The following is a 20,307-nucleotide window of genomic DNA, read 5'->3' as shown; positions in this document are numbered from 1 at the left end:
TGTCTGTGTGTCTGCCTAGCAAAGACACCTAGTTAAGGGCAGTTGGAATGACCATAAGTGCTTAGACCTATCCATTTGATTGATCAGGGTTAACTTATAGCTAGATACGTCAATATGACAGACACATAACTTAATGCATAACTAGCCACTTCTAGATGACCAACTACCTAGATGGAAAATGGTTGTTGAAAAATTGATGTTCATAGCTAAATCCTTCCAGTTGTGTAATAGAAGTTAACTGCTTAACATTGAATAGTGAATGTCTGCCCCCTACGAATGTTGAGCGTCTTGTCGAGATCAGCAGTGCCTTCATAGTACTTCACCTGGTTGGAAAGATCAAATAACATATCCCCGAGGGATGCCGTTGAAGTGCAAGCTACATACATACAAAAAGCTACTAAAACAGTTAGCTAGCTAGCTAACATTAGCTAAACAACTGTCTGGCTAGCTAGCTGGCTGTATATCAGCCCAAATAATTAACAAAACACAAATAAACAAAAACAAAAGCCAACGTACTCCTTTATTCAGATTCAACTGCCAACTGCCAATGTCCATCTCTACAGCCTTATGGGGCCTGAGAAGGAAAAGCATCTTCGGACAGTATTCTTTGCAATGTTTCGGGAATGAAGTCCTGGAAACACAAAAATCTTTTTTGCAGGGGGACACTATTTGACATGACAGGCCCTTTGATTTTTTATTTGTTTTCCATAAATGACTACTGTAGTGGAAAGATGAGACAGTGATAATACTCCTGACTGGCTGGCGTTCCCATTGAAGATGTGAAGACCGATTAAAACATGAATCAACTAAATTAATGTTACTGCGTGAATTAAATTGTCATGTTTGTTCAAGATTTAGTAAAGAACTATGAATTGTAATATTTTTTATTGTACTGCAGGTGCTATGGATTTATGGTTACAGGGAAACTGTGGATAGTTCAGAGGGAGAGACACAAGGGTGCACTCATATCATTGAAATATAGTTGATTAGATTAGAATCTGGTTGTGTTTTCCTTTCTTTTACTTTTCCCCACGCCATATGTGTACCCAATTCGGCTAAATGTAATCCTATGAATAAGCTTGGAATGTTTTCCTATTAATTTGCATAGGTTAACCATTGTGATTAATGATATTTACTATCTTCTGCTTTTTGTGAATAAACAAGAATCGGTAAAAACAACAACAAAAAAAGTTTATATTTTTCATTTGTTTTCCATGAATGACGACTGCAGTGGAAGAATGAGAGAAGGTGATATACTCGCGACTGGTGACTGGCTGGAGTGCGAGGCCCAGCATGATGACTCAATCACAATTTATTACATTGTCTGGATGGCAGATCATCTGTGGCCTATCGCAAGATTCAAACACTCCTTATCTGTTGCGATCTCTAAGAAGAGACATTCTCATGGAAGTCCTTTGGTCACTGATGCCAGGAGAGGTGTGAATAAAGATGAAAACATGAATCAACAACATTTATGTTCTTGTGTTAATAAAATTGTCATGTTTGAATTTTTCAGGAGTTCACAAAGAGCTACGAATTATATATTTTATTGTATTGTAAGTGCTATGGATTTATTGTTACAGGGAGTGTTATGTTTTTCGTCAGTCGGCGGAAAGTTCAAAGAGGGAGCGACAAAAGGATGCACTCCTATCATTTACAGTGTTTTCCTGTCTTTTGAAATGTTCATTCAGGTTGGGCGTGAGTTTCTGCATGAATTTGGTTAAAAGGACAGTGAAGTTTCTCTTAGAGATTATTCTGAACTGAAGACACGTGTCACCACGTTGTTTTAGCCTATTGGTGATAGTCATATACTCTGTGTGATTCTGTAATGTATAATGTATTTCATGTACACTGTAATTGCTTGAGTGTCAATTCTTTCATCCATTAGTTAAATAGAATAACTGCATTCCTCGTTTTACAGAGCAATTCTTTGATTGACTAAATGCTTATAATTCAGTAAGTCTATTGGTAGTTGTTATTTACACTATACACATACTGTAGCATATTCTTGGGTACCACCTTGACATCTCTGGTTAATTAATGCTAGAACATTGGTCGCCAGGATTACCTATTTGTAGTCTCTTAATAATTGCATAACGGTGCATGTAAGACATGTTCACTATAGTCATACTGAGTTGGTGATCCAATGATTCGCTGTCTTGCTAGATCCTCCAGTGACGCACAGGGCCTGTTGCATTTATTTTAACAGAAAACCACGGGATCACCACTGCAATATAGGCCTACACTCAGAACAAAAGGTGCTATCTACAACCTAAAATAATTATTTCACTGTCCCCATAGGATAATTTTTTTGGGTTCCAGGTAGAAACATTTCTGTGCCCCATTCCACAGAGGGTTCTACATGGAACCAAAAATACTTCTAAATTCAGCAAAAAAGAAATGGCCCTTTTTCAGGACTCAGGACAGATCTTTAAAGATAATAAGTAAAAATGCAAATAACTTAACAGATCTTCATTGTAAACTGTTTAAACACTGTTTCCAAATGATTGATCAATGAGCCATAAACAATGAACATGCACCTGTGGAACGGTCGTTAAGACACTAACAGCTTACAGACGGTAGGCAATTAAGGTCATAAGTATGAAAACTTAGGACACAAAACAGGCCTTTCTACTGACTCTGAAAAACACCAAAAGAAAGACGCCCAGGGTCCCTGCTCATCTGCATGAACGTGCCTTAGGCATGCTGCAAGGAGGCATGAGGACTGCGGATGTGGCCAGGGCAATAAATTGCAATGTCCGTACTGTGAGACGCCTAAGACAATGCTACGGTGAGACATGACTGACAGCTTATCGTCCTCGCAGTGGCAGACCACATGTAACAACACCTGCACAGGATCGGTACATCCGAACATCACACCTGCGGGACAGGTACAGGATGGCAACAACAACTGCCTGAGTTACACCAGGAACGCAAAATCCCTCCATCAGTGCTCAGACTGTCCGCAATAGGCTGAGAGAGAATGGACTGAGGGATTAAAGGCCTGTTGTAAGGCAGGTCCTCACCAGACTTCACCGGCAACAACGTCGCCTATGGACACAAACCCACCGTCGCTGGACCTGACAGGACTGGCAAAAAGTGCTCTTCACTGACGAGTCGCGGTTTTGTCTCACCAGGGGTGATGGTCGGATTCGCGTTTATCGTTGAAGGAATGATTGTTACACCGAGGCCTGTACTCTGGACCGGGATCGATTTGGAGGTGGAGTGTCCGTCATGGTCTGGGGCAGTGTGTCACAGCATCATCGGACTGAGCTTGTTGTCATTGCAGGCAATTTCAACGCTGTGCATTACAGCGAAGACATCCTCCTCCCTCATGTGGTACCCTTCCTGCAGACTCATCCTGACATGACCCTCCAGCATGACAATGCCAACAGCCATACTGCTCGTTCTGTGCGTGATTTCCTGCAAGATTGGAATGTCAGTGTTCTGCCATGGCCAGCGAAGAGCCCGGATCTCAATCCCATTGAGCACTTCTGGGACCTGTTGGATCGGAGGGTGAGGACTAGGGCCATTCTCCCCAGAAATGTCTGGGAACTTGCAGGTGCCTTGGTTGAAGAGTGGGGTAACATCTCACAGCAAGAACTGGCCAATCTGGTGCAGTCCATGAGGAGGAGATACACTGCAGTACTTAATGCAGCTGGTGGCCACACCAGATACTGATTGTTACTTTTGATCCCCCCCCCCCCCTTTGTTCAGGGACACATTATTCAATTTCTGTTAGTCACATGTCTGCGGAACATGTTCACTTTATGTCTCAGTTGTTGAATCTTGTTATGTTCATACAAATATTTACACATGTTAAGTTTACTGAAAATAAACGCAGTTGACATTGAGAGGATGTTTCTTTCTTTGCTGAGTTTACCTGGAACCAAAAAGGGTTCTCCTTTGGTGACAGCAAAAGAGCCTTGTTGGAACCAATTTCATTCTATACTCAAACATCCACCACCTTTGAAGGCTTTCATCACCCTCTGCTCAGACTTAAATATCAGTGTTCCAAGAACCTAGGGGTGACTGTAGTATCCTCAATTGGACAAAAAGGAGACACAAGAGGGCCCCCCACACTCATTTTAGATCCCAAGGGGTCTTTATTTTCATATGCTCTTACTGTCATCACTATCTCCTTTGCCATCTTCTCATGTCTTTTCTTGGAACTCCATCCATCCACACACACACACACACACACACACACACACACACACACACACACACACACACACACACACACACACACACACACACACACACACACACACACACACACACACACACACACACACACACACACACACACACACACACACACACACACACTACTATAGCATCTTGTTCACATTTCTCATATTTTAGGCATCCAGCTGAGGGCTTGGATGGATCATGTTGCAATGAGATGGGCACAGTGGTATGTATGTACAATCATTTTCAGTGTGGCAGCAAATTAGTTAGAACAGGAGAAGAGGATGCGGTTGATAGTGGAGGGAGAGCAGTGTGGGTGGTTTGTAGAACAGCTGCAGTGACGCTGATTGGTTTCTCTGGCTCATCACTTCTTAACTTAAAGAAAGATAGGTTTAGAAATTAGTTAGACATTGCCATAGTTCAACAGCTGAAAAGCCTTCATTAACATACTCCCACAGATAGCAAGACATTCAGGATTCACTGAATGAAGTGCCCTACCCATCCCCATTTACAATTGTATTAATCAATGAAATAAGTTATACTATAGCACATTCAATGACATTATTATTGTAGTCTATAGGCTACTCCTGTATCTACCTTGTACAATTGAATGATGTAGCATACCCATCCACATTTACAATTTAATTTATCAATTAGATAAATAATACTAGCACATAGTTACATTATTGTAGAATAGGCTACCCCTGTCTCCAGACTATATTAGGATACCGTTATGATTTCAACGGTCTTGTCAGGCATGATTTTAGGTCTTCGATCAGTTGTATGTTGTACCTCATTTCCCTTCTTCAGTGAAAAGTACATATGCATCCCCCATTCAATTCAGTTCGAGTGTGAATGTGTAGGCCTATTGACAGTGGAAAAACAAACCCATAGCTCCAGCACACAGTACCGTATTACAATGTAAAATATGTATATATCCTATAGTACAATGGCATGTAGGGGTAGTGTTTTACAATGTAAAATATGTATATCCTATAGCACCATGTGTATATTTTAATTTACAATTGATTTAATAAATAATAATAAAAAATTATATCAAATTGCGTTATTATTGTACACTAGCCTACTCTACACAGTAAATAATATTGCCTATGTGCTTTCAACTCATTATCAACTAAAATGTATTATTTTCAAATAAACCAAATTTGCCTTATCAACACAATAGGTCTAAATATTTCCCAACGATATCACAACTTAAATATAGCCTACTTACTCCTCAATTGGATCAAGGACATCTTGGTAATTCTTTTCATCGTCTCTAAGGAAACTACCTGGGGCAGACACTCGAAAATTGTCTCTGCTGCTTGTAAAAAAACAACAAAAAAACATGTTTCTGTCGCCGCCGAGCTCTCAAATACCGCGCCAGCCTCTCACTCTATGAACGGTCACTAAACCCTAAACTAACACAAAACTTAACCACTTTACATTTATACTTGACAGAGGAAGGGACATCCCAAGGATCCCGAATACCACGGACCCACTGGGAAAGCATGTGAACTCCTCTATTCGACTGAAAGCCACGGACACAACTCTTATTGTTTGTCTGATTTAGGCTACTGGGGAACTGGTCACAACACAGTCTGCGATTGGCTAACAACATTTAGATCTGTATACAGTGAGATAAGATAACATACCATGCCATGAGGTGTTGAGGGAAAGACAGATTACATATAGATTGGACATAATCTTTTCTAGGCCATTAGCGATAACAGGAAATAAACAAGCCATAGGCTACACTCGGAAGCTACTTCGGAATGTCGGCTTGCACGGAAAAAAATTGTACATTTCTAACATTTATGGTTGAGATTGAATTAACACCTTATGACTTTCATTAACACGCAGGCGTCCCACAGACGTTAGTAAGATGTTGGTATGACGACATGTTAGTTAACGTTACACGCAGGCGTTACGCAGACGTTAGTAAGGCAGACAAACGGTGGTACGGTTGCATAGGCCTAATTAAGTCTCTTAACACCCCCTATACATTTTAGTCATTCGTTTGACCTGCTGGCAGCAACGAATTCTACAGCAGGATTAATAAACGCTCATGCCATGACGTGCTCCGACCAACAACTGTCCTCTTCTTCTTTGGTATAATGGCTTTCCCAACAATTATGTGTGCATTCCACCAACTACCGTACGGGTGGAAAATAAAGATCCCCAAAATGAAATAATGCGGTGTAATTTAAAAAATATACAGTTGAAGTCGGAAGTTTAAATACACCTTAGCCAAACACATTTCAACTCAGTTTTTCACAATTCCTGACATTTAATCAAAATAAAGATTCCCTGTCTTAGGTCAGTTAGGATCACCACTGTGTTTAAAGAATGTGAAATGTCAGAATAATAGTAGAAAGAATTATGTATTTCAGCTTTTATTTATTTCGTCACATTCCTAGTGGGTCAGAAGTTTACATACACTCAATTAATATTTTGTTGCATTGTCTTTAAATTGTTTAACTTGGGTCAAACGTTTCGGGTAGCCTTCCACAAGCTTCCCACAATAAGTTGGGTGAATTTTGACCCATTCCCCTGACAGAACTGGTGTAACTGAGTCAGGTTTGTAGGCCTCCTTGCTCGCCCACTCTTTTTCAGTTCTGCCCACAAATTTTCTAAAGGCTTGAGGTCAAGGCTTTGTGAAGACCACTCCAATACCTTGACTTTGTTGTCCTTAAGCCATTTTTCCACAACTTTGGAAGTATGCTTGGGTCATTGTCCATTTGGAAGACCCATTTGCGACCAAGCTTTAACTTCCTGACTGATGTCTTGAGATGTTGCTTCAATATATCCACATAATTTTCCTGCCTCATGATGCCATCTATTTTGTGAAGTGCACCAGTCCCTCCTGCAGCAAAGCACCCCCCACAACATGATGCTGCCACTTCAAGGTTGGGATGGTGTTCTTCGACTTGCAAGCATCCCCCTTTTTCCTCCAAACATAACGATGGTCATCATGACCAGTTCTATTTTTGTTTCATTAGACCAGAGGGCAATTCTCCAAAAAGTACGATCTTTGTCCCCATGTGCAGTTGAAAATCGTAGTCTGGATTTTTTATGGCGGTTTTGGAGCAGTCTTCTTCCTTGCTGAGCGGCCTTTCAGGTTATGTCGATATAGGACTCGTTTTACTGTGGATATAGATACTTTTGTACCTGTTTCCGACAGCATCTTCACAAGGTCCTTTGCTGTTTTGGGATTGATTTTCACTTTTCGCACCAAAGTACGTTCATCTCTAGGAGACAGAACGCATCTCCTTCCTGAGCGGTATGACGGCTGCGTGGTCCCATGGTGTTTATACTTGCATACTATTGTTTGTACAGATGAACGTGGTACCTTCAGGCGTTTGAACATTTCTCCCAAGGATGAACCAGACTTGTGGTCTACAATTTATTTTCTGAGGTCTTGGCTGATTTCCCCATGATGTCAAGCAAAGAGGCACTGAGTTTGAAGGTAGGCCTTGAAATACATCAACAGGTACACTTCCAATTGACTCAAATAATGTCAATTAGTCTATCAGAAGCTTCTAAAGCCATGACATCATTTTCTGGAATTTTCCAAGCCGTTTAAAGGCACAGTCAACTTAGTGTATGTAAACTTCTGACCCACTGGAATTGCGATACAGTGAATTATAAGTGAAATTAACTGTCTGCAAATATTGTTGGAAAAATGACTTGTGTCATGCACAAAGTAGATGTTCTAACTGACTTGCCAAAACTATAGTTTGTTAACAAGAAATGTGTATATATACAGTTGAAGTCGGAAGTTTACATACACTTAGGTTGGAGTCATTAAAACTTGTTTTTTAACCACTCCACAAATCTATATGGTATAGTCTGTCTCCATTCTCATGAGAAAAGTAAATAGCATTATAAAACAGGATAGGTAGTAACTGTATATATATGCTCAATGAAATAATATAATTACAAAGTTATGACATATATCAACACAATGTTAACAGGGCATGACATACATAACAAGTCTGTTGTTCAATGCAACAATATCAGTAGCTTGTCTCAAATACAACATGAAGCAAACAGTGTTACAACACATACCACGTTATATAATATTTCTTACGATCTTCAAAAATTAAATACGTTTTTATTCAAAGTGTGCCTTGTACAAACATGTGTTTTCTATTCAGTGTGTGACTGTCATACCTCAGATGAAAGAAAAAAAACACTGGTGGGCAGTCAAACATCCGCCCACATTGAGCCCGGCCCCGAACTGCACACTGCAGTTAGGGGTACTTGATACGTTCCGCAAAGAGTAGTTCACAATCTAGTCCAATTGCGGCCACAAATAGACATCGTTTCAAATGTACCAAGAAATAACGTGTATGCCTAGCAAGCAACAAATGTGCATTGTTTAAAGCACACGTATACAAGTCTGTCACAAATGACAGCTCCAATAAGCCCCTTATGGTGAACGAGAGGCTTGTAGAATCATTACTATTTTGAGTTGGCCATTCGTTTGCCGGTAGAGGGTCCTGCATGCTCTGGGCATTACTGTGTCAAATGAACACAATTAGATGAACGATTCACTCTTTTGATTGAACGAGTTGAAAAGATCTGAGTCAGTAAAGAGCTAAACTTGTGGGCAGCTTAAGAACTAGTCTAGAGACCAACCAGGAACACTGTTGGCACACTGAGTTCCTTGATTTGAGAAAACCTATGAAATCCTCAAATTACATATGCAGTGAATGGGCATGAAATATGGGCTAAATACAATTACAGCAAACATCTTATAAAGGATAATATCACAGTCAATTGGTACATTTGTAACAAATTGAGGGGGGGGGGGGGGGGTCTGCTTGAAGCAGCAACATTGTGGTTTAAGGCAAGTGGACTAGTTACCTATTTGTGACACAAAAAAAAGCCCCGGCTTCTTGGATGACAGTATTCACATATAGGGAGGGGCTTTACTACCCCTTCTTAGAAGCACCCTGCATACAAACTGAACAGGGAAACCAGCCACTGAAGTAAGGCATGAACATATGACACTGCAATGCAATTTCCTTTAAAGTGTGTGGAGTAGCTCTCATGTTGACCACATAGCTGTTAAAGCAAGAAGTATTACCCAAGATTAGTCACTGTAGCCATTCAGGAGACATTATGGCTGGATATAGGACATCAATAAGCTGGACCGAAATGACACCCTGACAAAAGTGTGCGGTATGACAATTAAAATGCTCCCATTTCATCCATATAAGCAGCTAACAAACGGCAACATTTGTATGCTGCCTTCATCAGAACGATGGGGCATGCCTTTGCAGAGAGAGCTGCTGGATTATTTGCTTTGACAGTTGTACTAGCAAGTTTAATTCAGTACCTGAACAGTTTGGACAAACGGGTGTTGAAATCAGACACACAATCAGCTTGAATTTGAAGGATGTGCTTCAGGAACACTAGGCTAATATCGCATTAGTTGAAATAAGACACCAAGTCATGTCCAAATAAAATTGGAGCTTCCTACAGAGCACTGTTTAATCAAAGGCTTTTCTTTACAAAAAGACAGCAATACTCTAATCATATTTCATCATCTGTGGGCAATACAATATTTTCCACTTATTGTGATGAAAACAAATTAACTCATGTCCATCATATCATCCACAAACAAACAGTCTTATAAACATCAGGGTGTCATCGATTTCTGGCTTTATCAACATTGAAATGACTGTTGCACTCCACCATGACATTGATAAAACAATCCAGTGCCCCCAAGGGGCCCATATTTTGGTCTAACTGAAAGCTCCGAATCATAGCCAAAGGTATAAGAAAAACAATGTGACATATCCAAAATATACCCACAAAACCATCCAGTGTGAACAATGTTGAAGAGTTGCAAAAGCAACTGGGCCATTAATGACAACATTCCCTGTGACAGCAGAGTGCATTCAAAGGTCATTGAATAAAAGCCAACCATTCACACATTATTCATCAAAGATCGGTGTACAAAAACACAAATTGACAGCTGAGCAGTATAAAATGATGCAATGCCTGTCCTCCATAAGTCAAGTTCAAAAGAGCCAAGCTCAGGCATCGCACCGATTTGCTTCCTGCCGCGTATGGACACTTGGCGAGGATCCGACACAAAACAGTTTGTCATCATCTCCCACCTGGATGATAGAAAAAGGCATATCAACACCACAGAAACATAAAATGCAAAGCAGCTTTAAAACGTGTCTATTCACGTTCATTTAAGATTCCTTTTCTAGGATTTGGACTTACCCCTGAATCCTCGTCCACCGCCACCTCCTCTACCTCTGAACCCTCCTCCTCGACCACCGCCAAAACCTCCTCTGCCAAATCCACCACGGTCACCACCCCCCCTGCCACCACGGAATCCACCTGGGAGGGCAAAAGTTTTATCTTGGTATAAAAATGTACTAACACCCCCCCCCCCTTTTTATTTACAAGAAAAACAGCCATGGGGCCTGAGCTGTTGACATTTTGCTCTTACCTCCACGGGGACCTCCTCTTCCACCTCGACCTCCTCTGCCTCCCCTTGGGGGACCCTTCTCACCCGGAGGCCTGGGAAGGAACCTCTGGAGTGGTAGGAGTTTCATTGGGTCTACGTAGAACTGTGGACCAGAATATGATGAGTTAAGAAATACATCCCATAGCAATGTTTATGCAATAGATGGATTAGCTGACAAAGTCACGGAAACGATGTACGCGCTTCCATGGGACAGTAGTCAGCGTTATGTGATTCTGGATGCTAGCAGGAATGACAAAACTGCCATGTGGGGAATCTTAAGTGTTTTGTTTCAGCTTGTTCTTGACACTGTCTTGTTTCGAGTTGTCACCATATTTCATGTAAATTTCTGATATCTTGCATTCTCTGTTAACACCATGGATGCCAGTTTGGGTCACGTCGACCATGAAAGCACTTTTAACTACCATCAGTTCTGTTACATGTAATACACTGATATTGCTTACCTTCTGTAGTTTCTTGAATGAGGATGCCTTCATATTATCGGAGAGTTTAACAGAGAAATACTGTTTCATTAGGTTAAGGGGCAAACCAGTGTCACAAATTACATGAAACTCATTGTTAACCAGTAGAAACGGAATTAAAGCATACAAGTTTTACAGTGTTATTAATGAGATCAAGAAAATTAAACATGTTCCCAACCACTTCCCAGATGACTCTGGTTAGACAAGGAAAGATTGAAAAGATACAAAGTCACGTAGTTGGCCGAAGATTTCGTCCACTTTCCCGATCTGCTCCTTGTTTTCCAAGTACACAGGTGCATTGAAGTAGGGAACTTTGTTCTCCTCAGTTACACACTTGCACACAATTTCATCCTCACAGGGGTGCATGAATTCTCCTAATGCTGCAGAGACAAGAGCAAGGATATCTGGTCAGTACAGGAATTTTTTTTAAACTGGGAACAGTATGTGAAAGTACAAATAGGGCAACTGATGTTACAATGCCAGGCAGACTATATGGACATTCCTGATGTGCAACTGCTGTAGTGTAAATTCAAGATGCAAAGCATTAACAATGCCCTTTCCATCACTGGAACGCGATATGGGTGCATCACATGGCGGTCTCATTCATCTTACCAACAACATATTCTGGAGGGCCATAGTCCTGGAAGCCTCCTCGACCTCCTCGTCCACCACCTCGGAAACCGCCGCCGCCACCTCGACCCCCATATCCTCCACCACCACCACCGTATCCTCCTCCACCACCACCACGGTTGAATCCGCCACCACGGCCCCCTCTTCCACCTCCTCCTCCTCCTCGGAAGGACATTTTCTAGTGTACCTGAGAGAGTTGGAGGACGGGAGATAAGATTAAGTTGCATAGATACAATTCAATGCAATTCACTTTCAAATACTACACGTACTTCAAACATTGTCAGTAACGTTAGTGGATGTTTCCAAATGCTTTGCTGGCTAAATACGACGATAAAACTAGCTAGCTAAACAACGAACAGTAAAATTATTAACTAATGACTTGATCAATGCATGATTTGACGTTTATGAACTATATCAGTACAGCAACTTGCAAGGGATCAATTGAACAAGCTAGCTAGCCAGCTCGACTACTTATTTTCAACATATCAAAAGACTACAGTATCACGATATGCTTTGCTGAGCACATTATTGTAACTTATGAAATACACATATATTGCACATTATTGCAACTTATGAAATACACATATATATTTGATTGACATACCTTTGTAACACAAATAAGCTCAGCTGATGGAGTGAAGTGTGCCAGACACAAGTTCTACGTGACGAAAACACATGTGCTTTCAGGTGGTGCCGTAAAGTGAGACCTATAGAGATTGATAGAAGTCTCTTCAGGGATATTTAAATCATAGGGCCCGAAGAGGTGTGGTATATGGCTAAGGGCTGTTATTCGCACGACCTAACGTGGAGTAGCTGGATACAGCCCCTTAGCCGTGATATATTGGCCATATACCACAACCACCCCGAGGTGTCTTATTGCTATTATAAACTGGTTACCAACATAATTAGAACAGTAAACAAGTAATGTTGCGTACTACCTGTGGAATATAGTCTAATCGACCACAGCTTTCAACCAATCAGCACCCAGGACTCCAACCACCTGGTTTAAAAAACATTTTAGCATGGGCATTGCCATTGAGGGCTTCCACAATGTTAAAGTGGTCAACTGGGTGGGGATTCCTATGAGTTGAGACCAATCAACCAATGAAGAAGAAAATGGACTACTTTAAAATTGAGATAGCCTCAATGTTGCTGCCCCTAGTGGGTCTGACAAGGTAAAAATCTGTCTTTCTGCCATTGAGAAAAGGCTGTTCCCCGGGCGCCGAAGATGTGGGTGTCGATTAAGGCAGCCCCCGCACCTCTCTGATTCAGAAGGGCTGGGTTAAATGCGGAAGTCACATTTCAGTTGAAGGCATTCAGTTGTACAACAATCCCCCTATCCCTTTCCCAGTAATGTCACATACGCTATAATGGCACAGATACAAAGATGAGTCGTCTATCTATCTCTATGGTGAGAACTAAAGAGAAATCCGGATTGTCGTAAAACTCAGACTGTCGTTCATTCACGACTTCCTGTGAAGGACACTAGGGGAAGATCTCAATTGCTTATCCGCGCGTCTTTTCCTCGTGTCTTTCTCAAAATTCATTGGAGGAGAAGGTTAGTGAGGCGGGGCCGCTGACTTTCTCATCCAATGGGGTTTAAGAAGGAGGCGCGCATAGAAGAAAGAGGGCGCGAGGATGCACAATTGAGATTATCCCCTTCCTGAGAACGCCGCACACCCACTTTGACAACGCTGCAAGGTCTGGAACTGGATTTGCTACCAAGTCAACAGTAAGACTTTTGAGAGAAGACACATGCTTTCTTTACATATTCTTTAGAGAAGGCTAATTTAATTAAGGCTGTATAAGAATAATGTTTTTTTTAAATACTAATTTGTTTAAAACTGCAATTGTGTGCCCCCTTTGCATTACGTAGCTTTTGTCCAGGGCGTTACCTGAGACCAATGATATGTATTGTAACGACCCTGGTTTATAAGCGCGGAAATCGACTCGAGCATGCTTTTGCGGCACAGTCGATAGCGCGCCGGACCTCGGGCTTGCTTCCTGCTGTTTCATTACAGTATTAACCCTAGATAACTGACAGTGGCGCTGTTTTGAAGCCACCGTGCAGCCATTTTGTTATTCCTCCGTCGTAAAAAATAATGATATTTTGAAGCTATAGAAATGCATTTATTAATGTCTACATTAATTTTTGATAAGTATATTCTATTACAGACACCTTAAAGCTGGAATCCTTAATGGTGAAACTACCACATTCGTTTGCGATATTACAACAACAAAGAAGTACACTGAAAACAACTAACAGTGTCCCCCCCCCCCCCGGACATCATTGCAGCGTGATAGAACATGTACTGCAATTTTTTTGCCATGTTGTGCAACGTTCCTCACCTCCGCTTCGTCAACAAAACAATAACAACAGCCGTGGGGCGGTCAGTGACACTGTTTCCCCTACTGCGGAGTCCATCTTTAATGTATACTTTTAAAGTAAACTGAACATTTTAAAATGAAAATAAATAAATATAAAAACATATTCCATAGTCTTTTTGGAGAGTACTTATGTTGCAACAAAGAATGACTTAAATCCGTGTAATTTTATCCTTGTAACATTTTGTTGAAATACTGTGGAATTCCATTAATTGCTATGGAGGACTGCTCCTTCCGGGGAGTGCCAATATTGCACTGGTGGCTTCAAAGCCTCTCATTGGCCATTACATAGCATCAGAAATCCAGGGTTTATACACATCATTGAGTGCAACTTGAGCTTCGAGCCATACGTAACAACCTGGACTAGAGCTAGCGTAACTGAAACCTCTGTAAAGTGTAAATGTTTGACAGAACTGCAACACCTATAAATATTTACATTTATCTGCCCACTTGTTGACGTGCTTTATTTCCCCTAGACTCACATCTGGAAGAAGTTATAATGAAAACTGAGAGCCAGGTAAGCAAAGACTTGTCTGTCTTGTTGTAAGCCCATGCAGTAGCCGTCTGTGTGATAAGGCACCCATTTAAAAAAAAATGTAATCTGAGGAAATTTCTTTACAATGCATATATTGAATCTATTACTATTACCCCAGGTGATCAAGTGCAAGGCAGCAGTAGCGTGGGAGCATGTCTATTGAGACGGTGAAGGTTGCCCCACCTAAGGCTCACAAAGTGCGTGTAAAGGTAACCACAACTTTCCCCTAAGATAAACATTTCCCAGACCAATGCTTATGTAAAGCCTAGTGCTCGCAGGGATATTAACCTAAAAATAAACTGTGTGCTGTTTCTGTTGATGGAGAGATTGCAGCAAGTGGAATGTGCCACACTGACTAGGGGTACCTCTATGAGACTGGTGTACGCATGCACCTGAGGCTTTTCCCACTGGTTCTGGGCCACAAGGGGTCAGGCGTGGTGGAAGGTGTCGGCCCTGGAGTCTCCAAATTCTCACCAGGTAAACCAGTAAAAATCATGTTTTTGTGAATAAAAAATTTCGATATACAGTAATAAACATACTGTGTTATTCTTCTACCATTGATCTGTTCTAGGCTATTTTGAGACCTTAAGGCTAGAATCCGTAGTTGCTACATCCATGTTTTGACTTAAATGAATGACATACACATTGATTCTTAAAGAATATAATTTATAAGTTCCTCATGAGCTAGTTCAATTGTTGTACCCCATCAGAACCCAAAATATAAGCTTGTTTTACTCCAATAACGTGAATGTAAACAAACACTGTATAACATGGTTAAAACTATACATTTGATATTATGGATGGTCAGTCCTTGCATCCTTTCCTGTGGCGGTCCTCGTGAGAGCCAGTTTCATCATAGTGCTTGATGGGTTTTGTGACTGACTACACTTGTCGAAACTTGAAAGTTCTTGAAATTTTCCGCATTGACTGACCTTCATGTCTGAAAGTAATGATGGACTGTCGTTTCTCTTGATTTATTTGAGGTGTTCTTGCCATAATGTGGACTTGGTCTTTTACCAAATAGCGCTATCTTCACAACTGATTGGCTCAAACGCATTGAGAAGGAAAGAAATTCCACAAATTAACTTTTAACAACGCACACCTGTTAATTGAAATGCATTCCAGGTGACTACCTTGAGAGAATGCCAAGAGTGTGCAAAGCTGTCATTTCTTAAAAAATGGAGGAGAAAAAAGCTATTTTGGATTTTTTGTGTTATTTATTTATGTATATATTATTATTTTTGTAACTTTATTTAAGTAGGCAAGTCAGTTAAGAGCAAATTCTTATTTACAATGCCAGCCAAACCCGGACGACGCTGGGCCAATTGTGCACTGGACTCCCAATCACGGCCGGTTGTGATACAGCCTGGATTTGAACCAGGGACTGTAGTGACGCCTCTAGCACTGAGATGCAGTGCCTTAGACCGCTGCGCCACTTGGGAGCCCAAGGCTCTACTTTGAAGAATATAAAATATATTTTTATTTGTTTAACACTTTTTTGGTTACTACTTGATTCCATTTGTTATTTCATAGTTTTGATGTCTTCACTATTCTACAATGTAAAAAAATAATAATAATTAAAATAAAGAAAAACCCTTGAATGAGTAGGTGTGTCCAAACTTTTGACTGGTACTGTATGTACTTTCAGTGCTGTTTCGTGCTAAGTGCAGTCTTGTGTCTCAACAGGCTTAAATGTGATGTCAAGACAATTATAAAGGATTCCATAACCCTCTTTGGGTTGATCCTGGCTCCACATGTGTAGTGCTCGGGTTGGGGCCTGTGGGCCTAGCTACAGTCATGGGCTGCAAAGTTGCCGGGGCTGCCAGAATCATCGCAGTGGATATCAATCCGGACAAGTTTGACAAGGCTGAGGTGTTTTGGGCCACTGAGTTTGTGAACCCCAAGGACCACAGCAAGCCCATCCAGGAGGTGCTGGTGGAGATGACCGGCGGAGGGGTGGACTTCGACTTCTGTTTTTTTTTCATCCTTTCAAATGGTCAAAGCAATTGGGCTACAGGTAAGACGGTTTGTGTGGTCACTCACCATCGTTGTGGGTATTGGCAAGCTATAGTTTGGTGGTATCAGTATACAAAAATGGCCAGAATAACAGCTAATGGACAAACCGTCTCAGTTCTGAAATGTTTTCCTTTTTCTTCCAGAGAGCTGCTTGGAGAGGTGTAAGGATGCCTGTGGTGTCTGTGTCATAGGATGGACAGAGGTAGGGTAGATATCTCTAGTCCCTGAAGACCTCTTGGTGGTCTTGAAGTGGACATACTTTGGAGGTGAGTTGACGGTATGAGACATATTAAAGCCAGATCTAAACATTGTTTGTACCATAACAGTGAAAAGTGAATTGTCATAAGCTAACAATAATGATCTTGACTATGCATGTCATCTGTAATGTCATGTTATAATGCCGTTTTGTACCCCCTATGATGAAGGGTTCAGGTGTAGTGTTACCAATGTACTTCATATGTCTATATGAAATATATGACCAAACAATGAACAAATACACATGCACATGGTGTCATTTTCCAACAAGGTGGAAGAGTGTGGAGAGGGTCCCCAAACTCGTTGGGGAGTACATGAACAAGAAACTTACGCTGGGTGTGTTTGTGACCCACACTCTGACCCTGGATCAGATCAATGAGGCTTTGGACCTCCTGAACGGTGGGAAGAGGTGAGAGCTCTCAGTGTGTGTGTGTGTATGGAAACTAGACAGCTGAGTTATGTCCAATATAGTGCCGTGAAAGACCTAAAGCCAATGAGGTGTTCTGTCAGGACCTGAAGTGAGCAGTTCATGCTCGAAAAACCACAAATGTCGCTGAGTTAAAGCAGTTCTGCATGGAAGAGTGGGCCAAAATTCCTCCACGGGGATGTGAGAGACTGATCAACAACTACAGGAAGCGTTTGGTTGCAGTCAATGTAGCTAAAGGTGGCACAACCAGTTACTGAGTGTAAGGGGGCAATTACTTTTTCACACAGGGGCATTGGGTGTTGCATAACTTTGTTTATGAAATAAATGAATAAAGTATCAATGTCTTTATTATTTGTTCACTCAGGTTCCCTTGACTTAATATTAGGTTTCGGTTGAAGATCTGATAACATTCAGTGTACAAAATATGCAGAAATAGAGAAAATCAGAAAGGGGGCAAATACTTTTTCACAGCACTACTTAACATTGGATAATTACATCACAGCTTTAGAGTTGGAGTTGTCGAGTAGGATTACATACAAATAGTTCAAGCTCATATGATGTCTTCGTGTCGTTGTCCCTTAATTGTTAGCTAAAGTATGTGATACATTGTAAGTGTCTCAAATAAATGCTCTTTAGCTCACCTGTGGGTTTTTGTTCTTTCTCCCATCCCCCTCTAGCATTCGAACAATTATCAATATGTGATACTGACTGGCCTGAACCAGCTGGATGAAGATTAATTTTCTAGGTCGATTATTATCCTCCTGACCGTGGACTTCAGATAAGCGATATACCTTATAAACTACCTTCTACTTCTTTCCTAGGTTACTACGGTCCAAAGATTTTAATTACCTCTGCAGAGTGCACTCAAATTTAGGAAATGCCCAATACCAACCTCATTTTATTTCCATAATTATAATATCACTGTAATAGGATATTTTCTATGCACAGCAGATTTTTATGTTTGCCCTGCATTGAATACATCTACCAGTAGATGGCAGACACACCCAACAGAAAGCCTCTGACACCATCCTCATGCACAGAATGAATCAAATACTGAGGGATATATTAGACCCAACTGCTTAAGCCTCAGTGTTGAGATGTGCAGTGTTGTCACTGGTAGGGACTTCCTTAATTGTGACAATCAATGTTTTTAATTAATCATGGAAAATATGAGCTATTAATTGAGACAAAAGCTATTAACTTAATACAATCAAATATTTTCAATATTTCCCCCTATGTAACACTTTAATAGAGCTTGCTAGCATGTAATGTTACGCTTGTTTGATGGGAGACACAAGACACATTTCCCCGAGGGTATTCAATGTGAAAGAAACTAGTATTACATACATTTGCACTGGGGAGAAGGCAGAAGAATCAGCAAGAATGTATTGTGATAGAGAGACAAATGGGACATTGTCATCAGCGGTTGAGAAATATACGCTTCATGTAGCTGGGGTATAGTTTCGACTTTGGTAATATTATATATTGATTTAATATAGAGCGCTCTGGCGGGCTAAAATAACAGTTCCAGCCTGTCAGGGCCCAAGACAAAAGGTTGCTTGGGGAATACCTCCCAATGATGAACTGAAATAGCTGTCTTTGTATTTGCTTTATTGAAGTTCCATTCAGATCAAATGAATAGCCCTGGCAGTTTCCCTGATTTTCCATCTTTATTTAAAATGGAAAATGAACCGGTGCCTCCCCTCTCTGCGTTCGGCTCCGGGTTCTGTGTGTAATCAATCAGAGATCCAAAGCTTACATTTTTTCCTCTCCCCGTCAAAGAAAGTTTGCGAAGAAGGGAGAGAGAATGGGGGTATGGGTACGAGAGGGGGAGAGAGAGCTAGATCAAAAGGCGAGAGAAGAAAGGAAGAGACAAGTTTTGACAGGTGCTTATGTGACTTGGCACTCTCATCAATACATGTTGGACAAGCCCACCCTTCTAGATGTATACGGCTTGCTTTGGGGACAAGTGTCTATGTGTCTGTCTAATCTGTGGGAAAATATCCATGTTGCAGTCTGTTTTCTTTTTTTGAGGGTGTGTTTGAATTTCTCAACCTTTTAGGTTGTCACGGTGCTAGGACACTTAATACACCAAGGAACTGCTGTTTGAATTACATACACCACTACCTCACTACATGTTTGAGAGACTTGGGCCATATCTTGTTCCCTGTTTCATCATGTATCTCGCCGTGTGATATGCTGTGTCAACCATCTCAACCACTGATCTTCTTCAATACGTCCATGTTTTTATGTTATGGTGAATTGTGAGATATCTCTGTTTTGTTTCACTATGAGAAGGCATAGGCATTTTATTGCAATACAAATCATGCCAAATGTGTACTTTTTTCACGACTTGATCAAAACATTAAATTGTAATAAAATTATTTGTGAACCAGTCTACAATGTCTGCCTGTATCTGATGTAAATCCATCTCATTAGTATAGTAGAACATTTATTAAAGGTTGAAAATATATGTCAAATTTCAATAATGTGAAAAACAACAAACTATTTTTTAAGTGAGAAGTAGTCGTAGGTCTGAAGCCGAAAAAGGAAGGAAGTTCATGAGCACCAAAATGTAAATATGTATATATACAGCACCAGTCCAAAGTTTGGACACCTACTCATTCCAGGGTTTTCATGTTTACTATTTTCTACATTGTAGAATAATAGAGAAGACATCGAAACTATGAAACAGCACATGGAATCATGTAGTAACCAAAACAGTGTTAAACAAATCAAAAGACATTTTATATTTGAGATTCTTAAAAGTAGCCACCCTTTGCGCTGATGACAGCTTTGCACGCTCTTGGCATTCTCTCAACCAGCTTCATGAGGAAAGCTTTTCCAACAGTCTTTAAGGAGTTCCCACATAGGCTGAGCACATGTTGGC

The 20,307-nt window shown here is 40.8% G+C and overlaps 1 protein-coding gene and 1 pseudogene across 1 annotated transcript; one reads left to right on the top strand and one right to left on the bottom strand.

Annotated features, from left to right (window-relative positions):
* Positions 1–9,666: 9,666 nt before the first annotated feature.
* LOC139581131 (H/ACA ribonucleoprotein complex subunit 1-like) lies at positions 9,667–12,764 on the bottom strand. The gene is made up of 8 exons (XM_071410589.1): positions 12,738–12,764; positions 12,404–12,506; positions 11,782–11,986; positions 11,395–11,549; positions 11,152–11,211; positions 10,673–10,793; positions 10,441–10,560; positions 9,667–10,328 (listed from the first exon to the last, which is right to left on the bottom strand). Exons 3-8 carry the CDS (start codon positions 11,972–11,974, stop codon positions 10,318–10,320), a joined length of 660 nt encoding a protein of 219 aa, XP_071266690.1. The 5' UTR covers positions 11,975–11,986; positions 12,404–12,506; positions 12,738–12,764; the 3' UTR covers positions 9,667–10,317.
* Positions 12,765–13,283: 519 nt separating this feature from the next.
* Positions 13,284–19,810, top strand: LOC139581883 (alcohol dehydrogenase class-3-like; annotated as a pseudogene).
* Positions 19,811–20,307: the final 497 nt, after the last annotated feature.

This window comes from Salvelinus alpinus, chromosome 7, assembly GCF_045679555.1.
Source record: "Salvelinus alpinus chromosome 7, SLU_Salpinus.1, whole genome shotgun sequence".
Lineage (NCBI taxonomy): Eukaryota > Metazoa > Chordata > Actinopteri > Salmoniformes > Salmonidae > Salvelinus > Salvelinus alpinus.
Note: the sequence above shows the minus strand (reverse complement) of the source record. Positions and strands in the feature narration are given on the sequence as shown.

What these genes read in the sequence shown, in the direction of transcription:
- LOC139581131 (XM_071410589.1), bottom strand. Translation starts at nt 11,974, where the DNA reads ATGTCCTTCCGAGGAGGAGGAGGAGGTGGAAGAGGGGGCCGTGGTGGC. An exon ending in CCCTCCAGAATATGTTGTTG is followed by an intron (nt 11,550 to 11,781) that starts GTAAGATGAATG and finishes TTGTCTCTGCAG; the next exon opens with CATTAGGAGAATTCATGCAC. An exon ending in TCGGCCAACTACGTGACTTT is followed by an intron (nt 11,212 to 11,394) that starts GTATCTTTTCAA and finishes CTAATGAAACAG; the next exon opens with TATTTCTCTGTTAAACTCTC.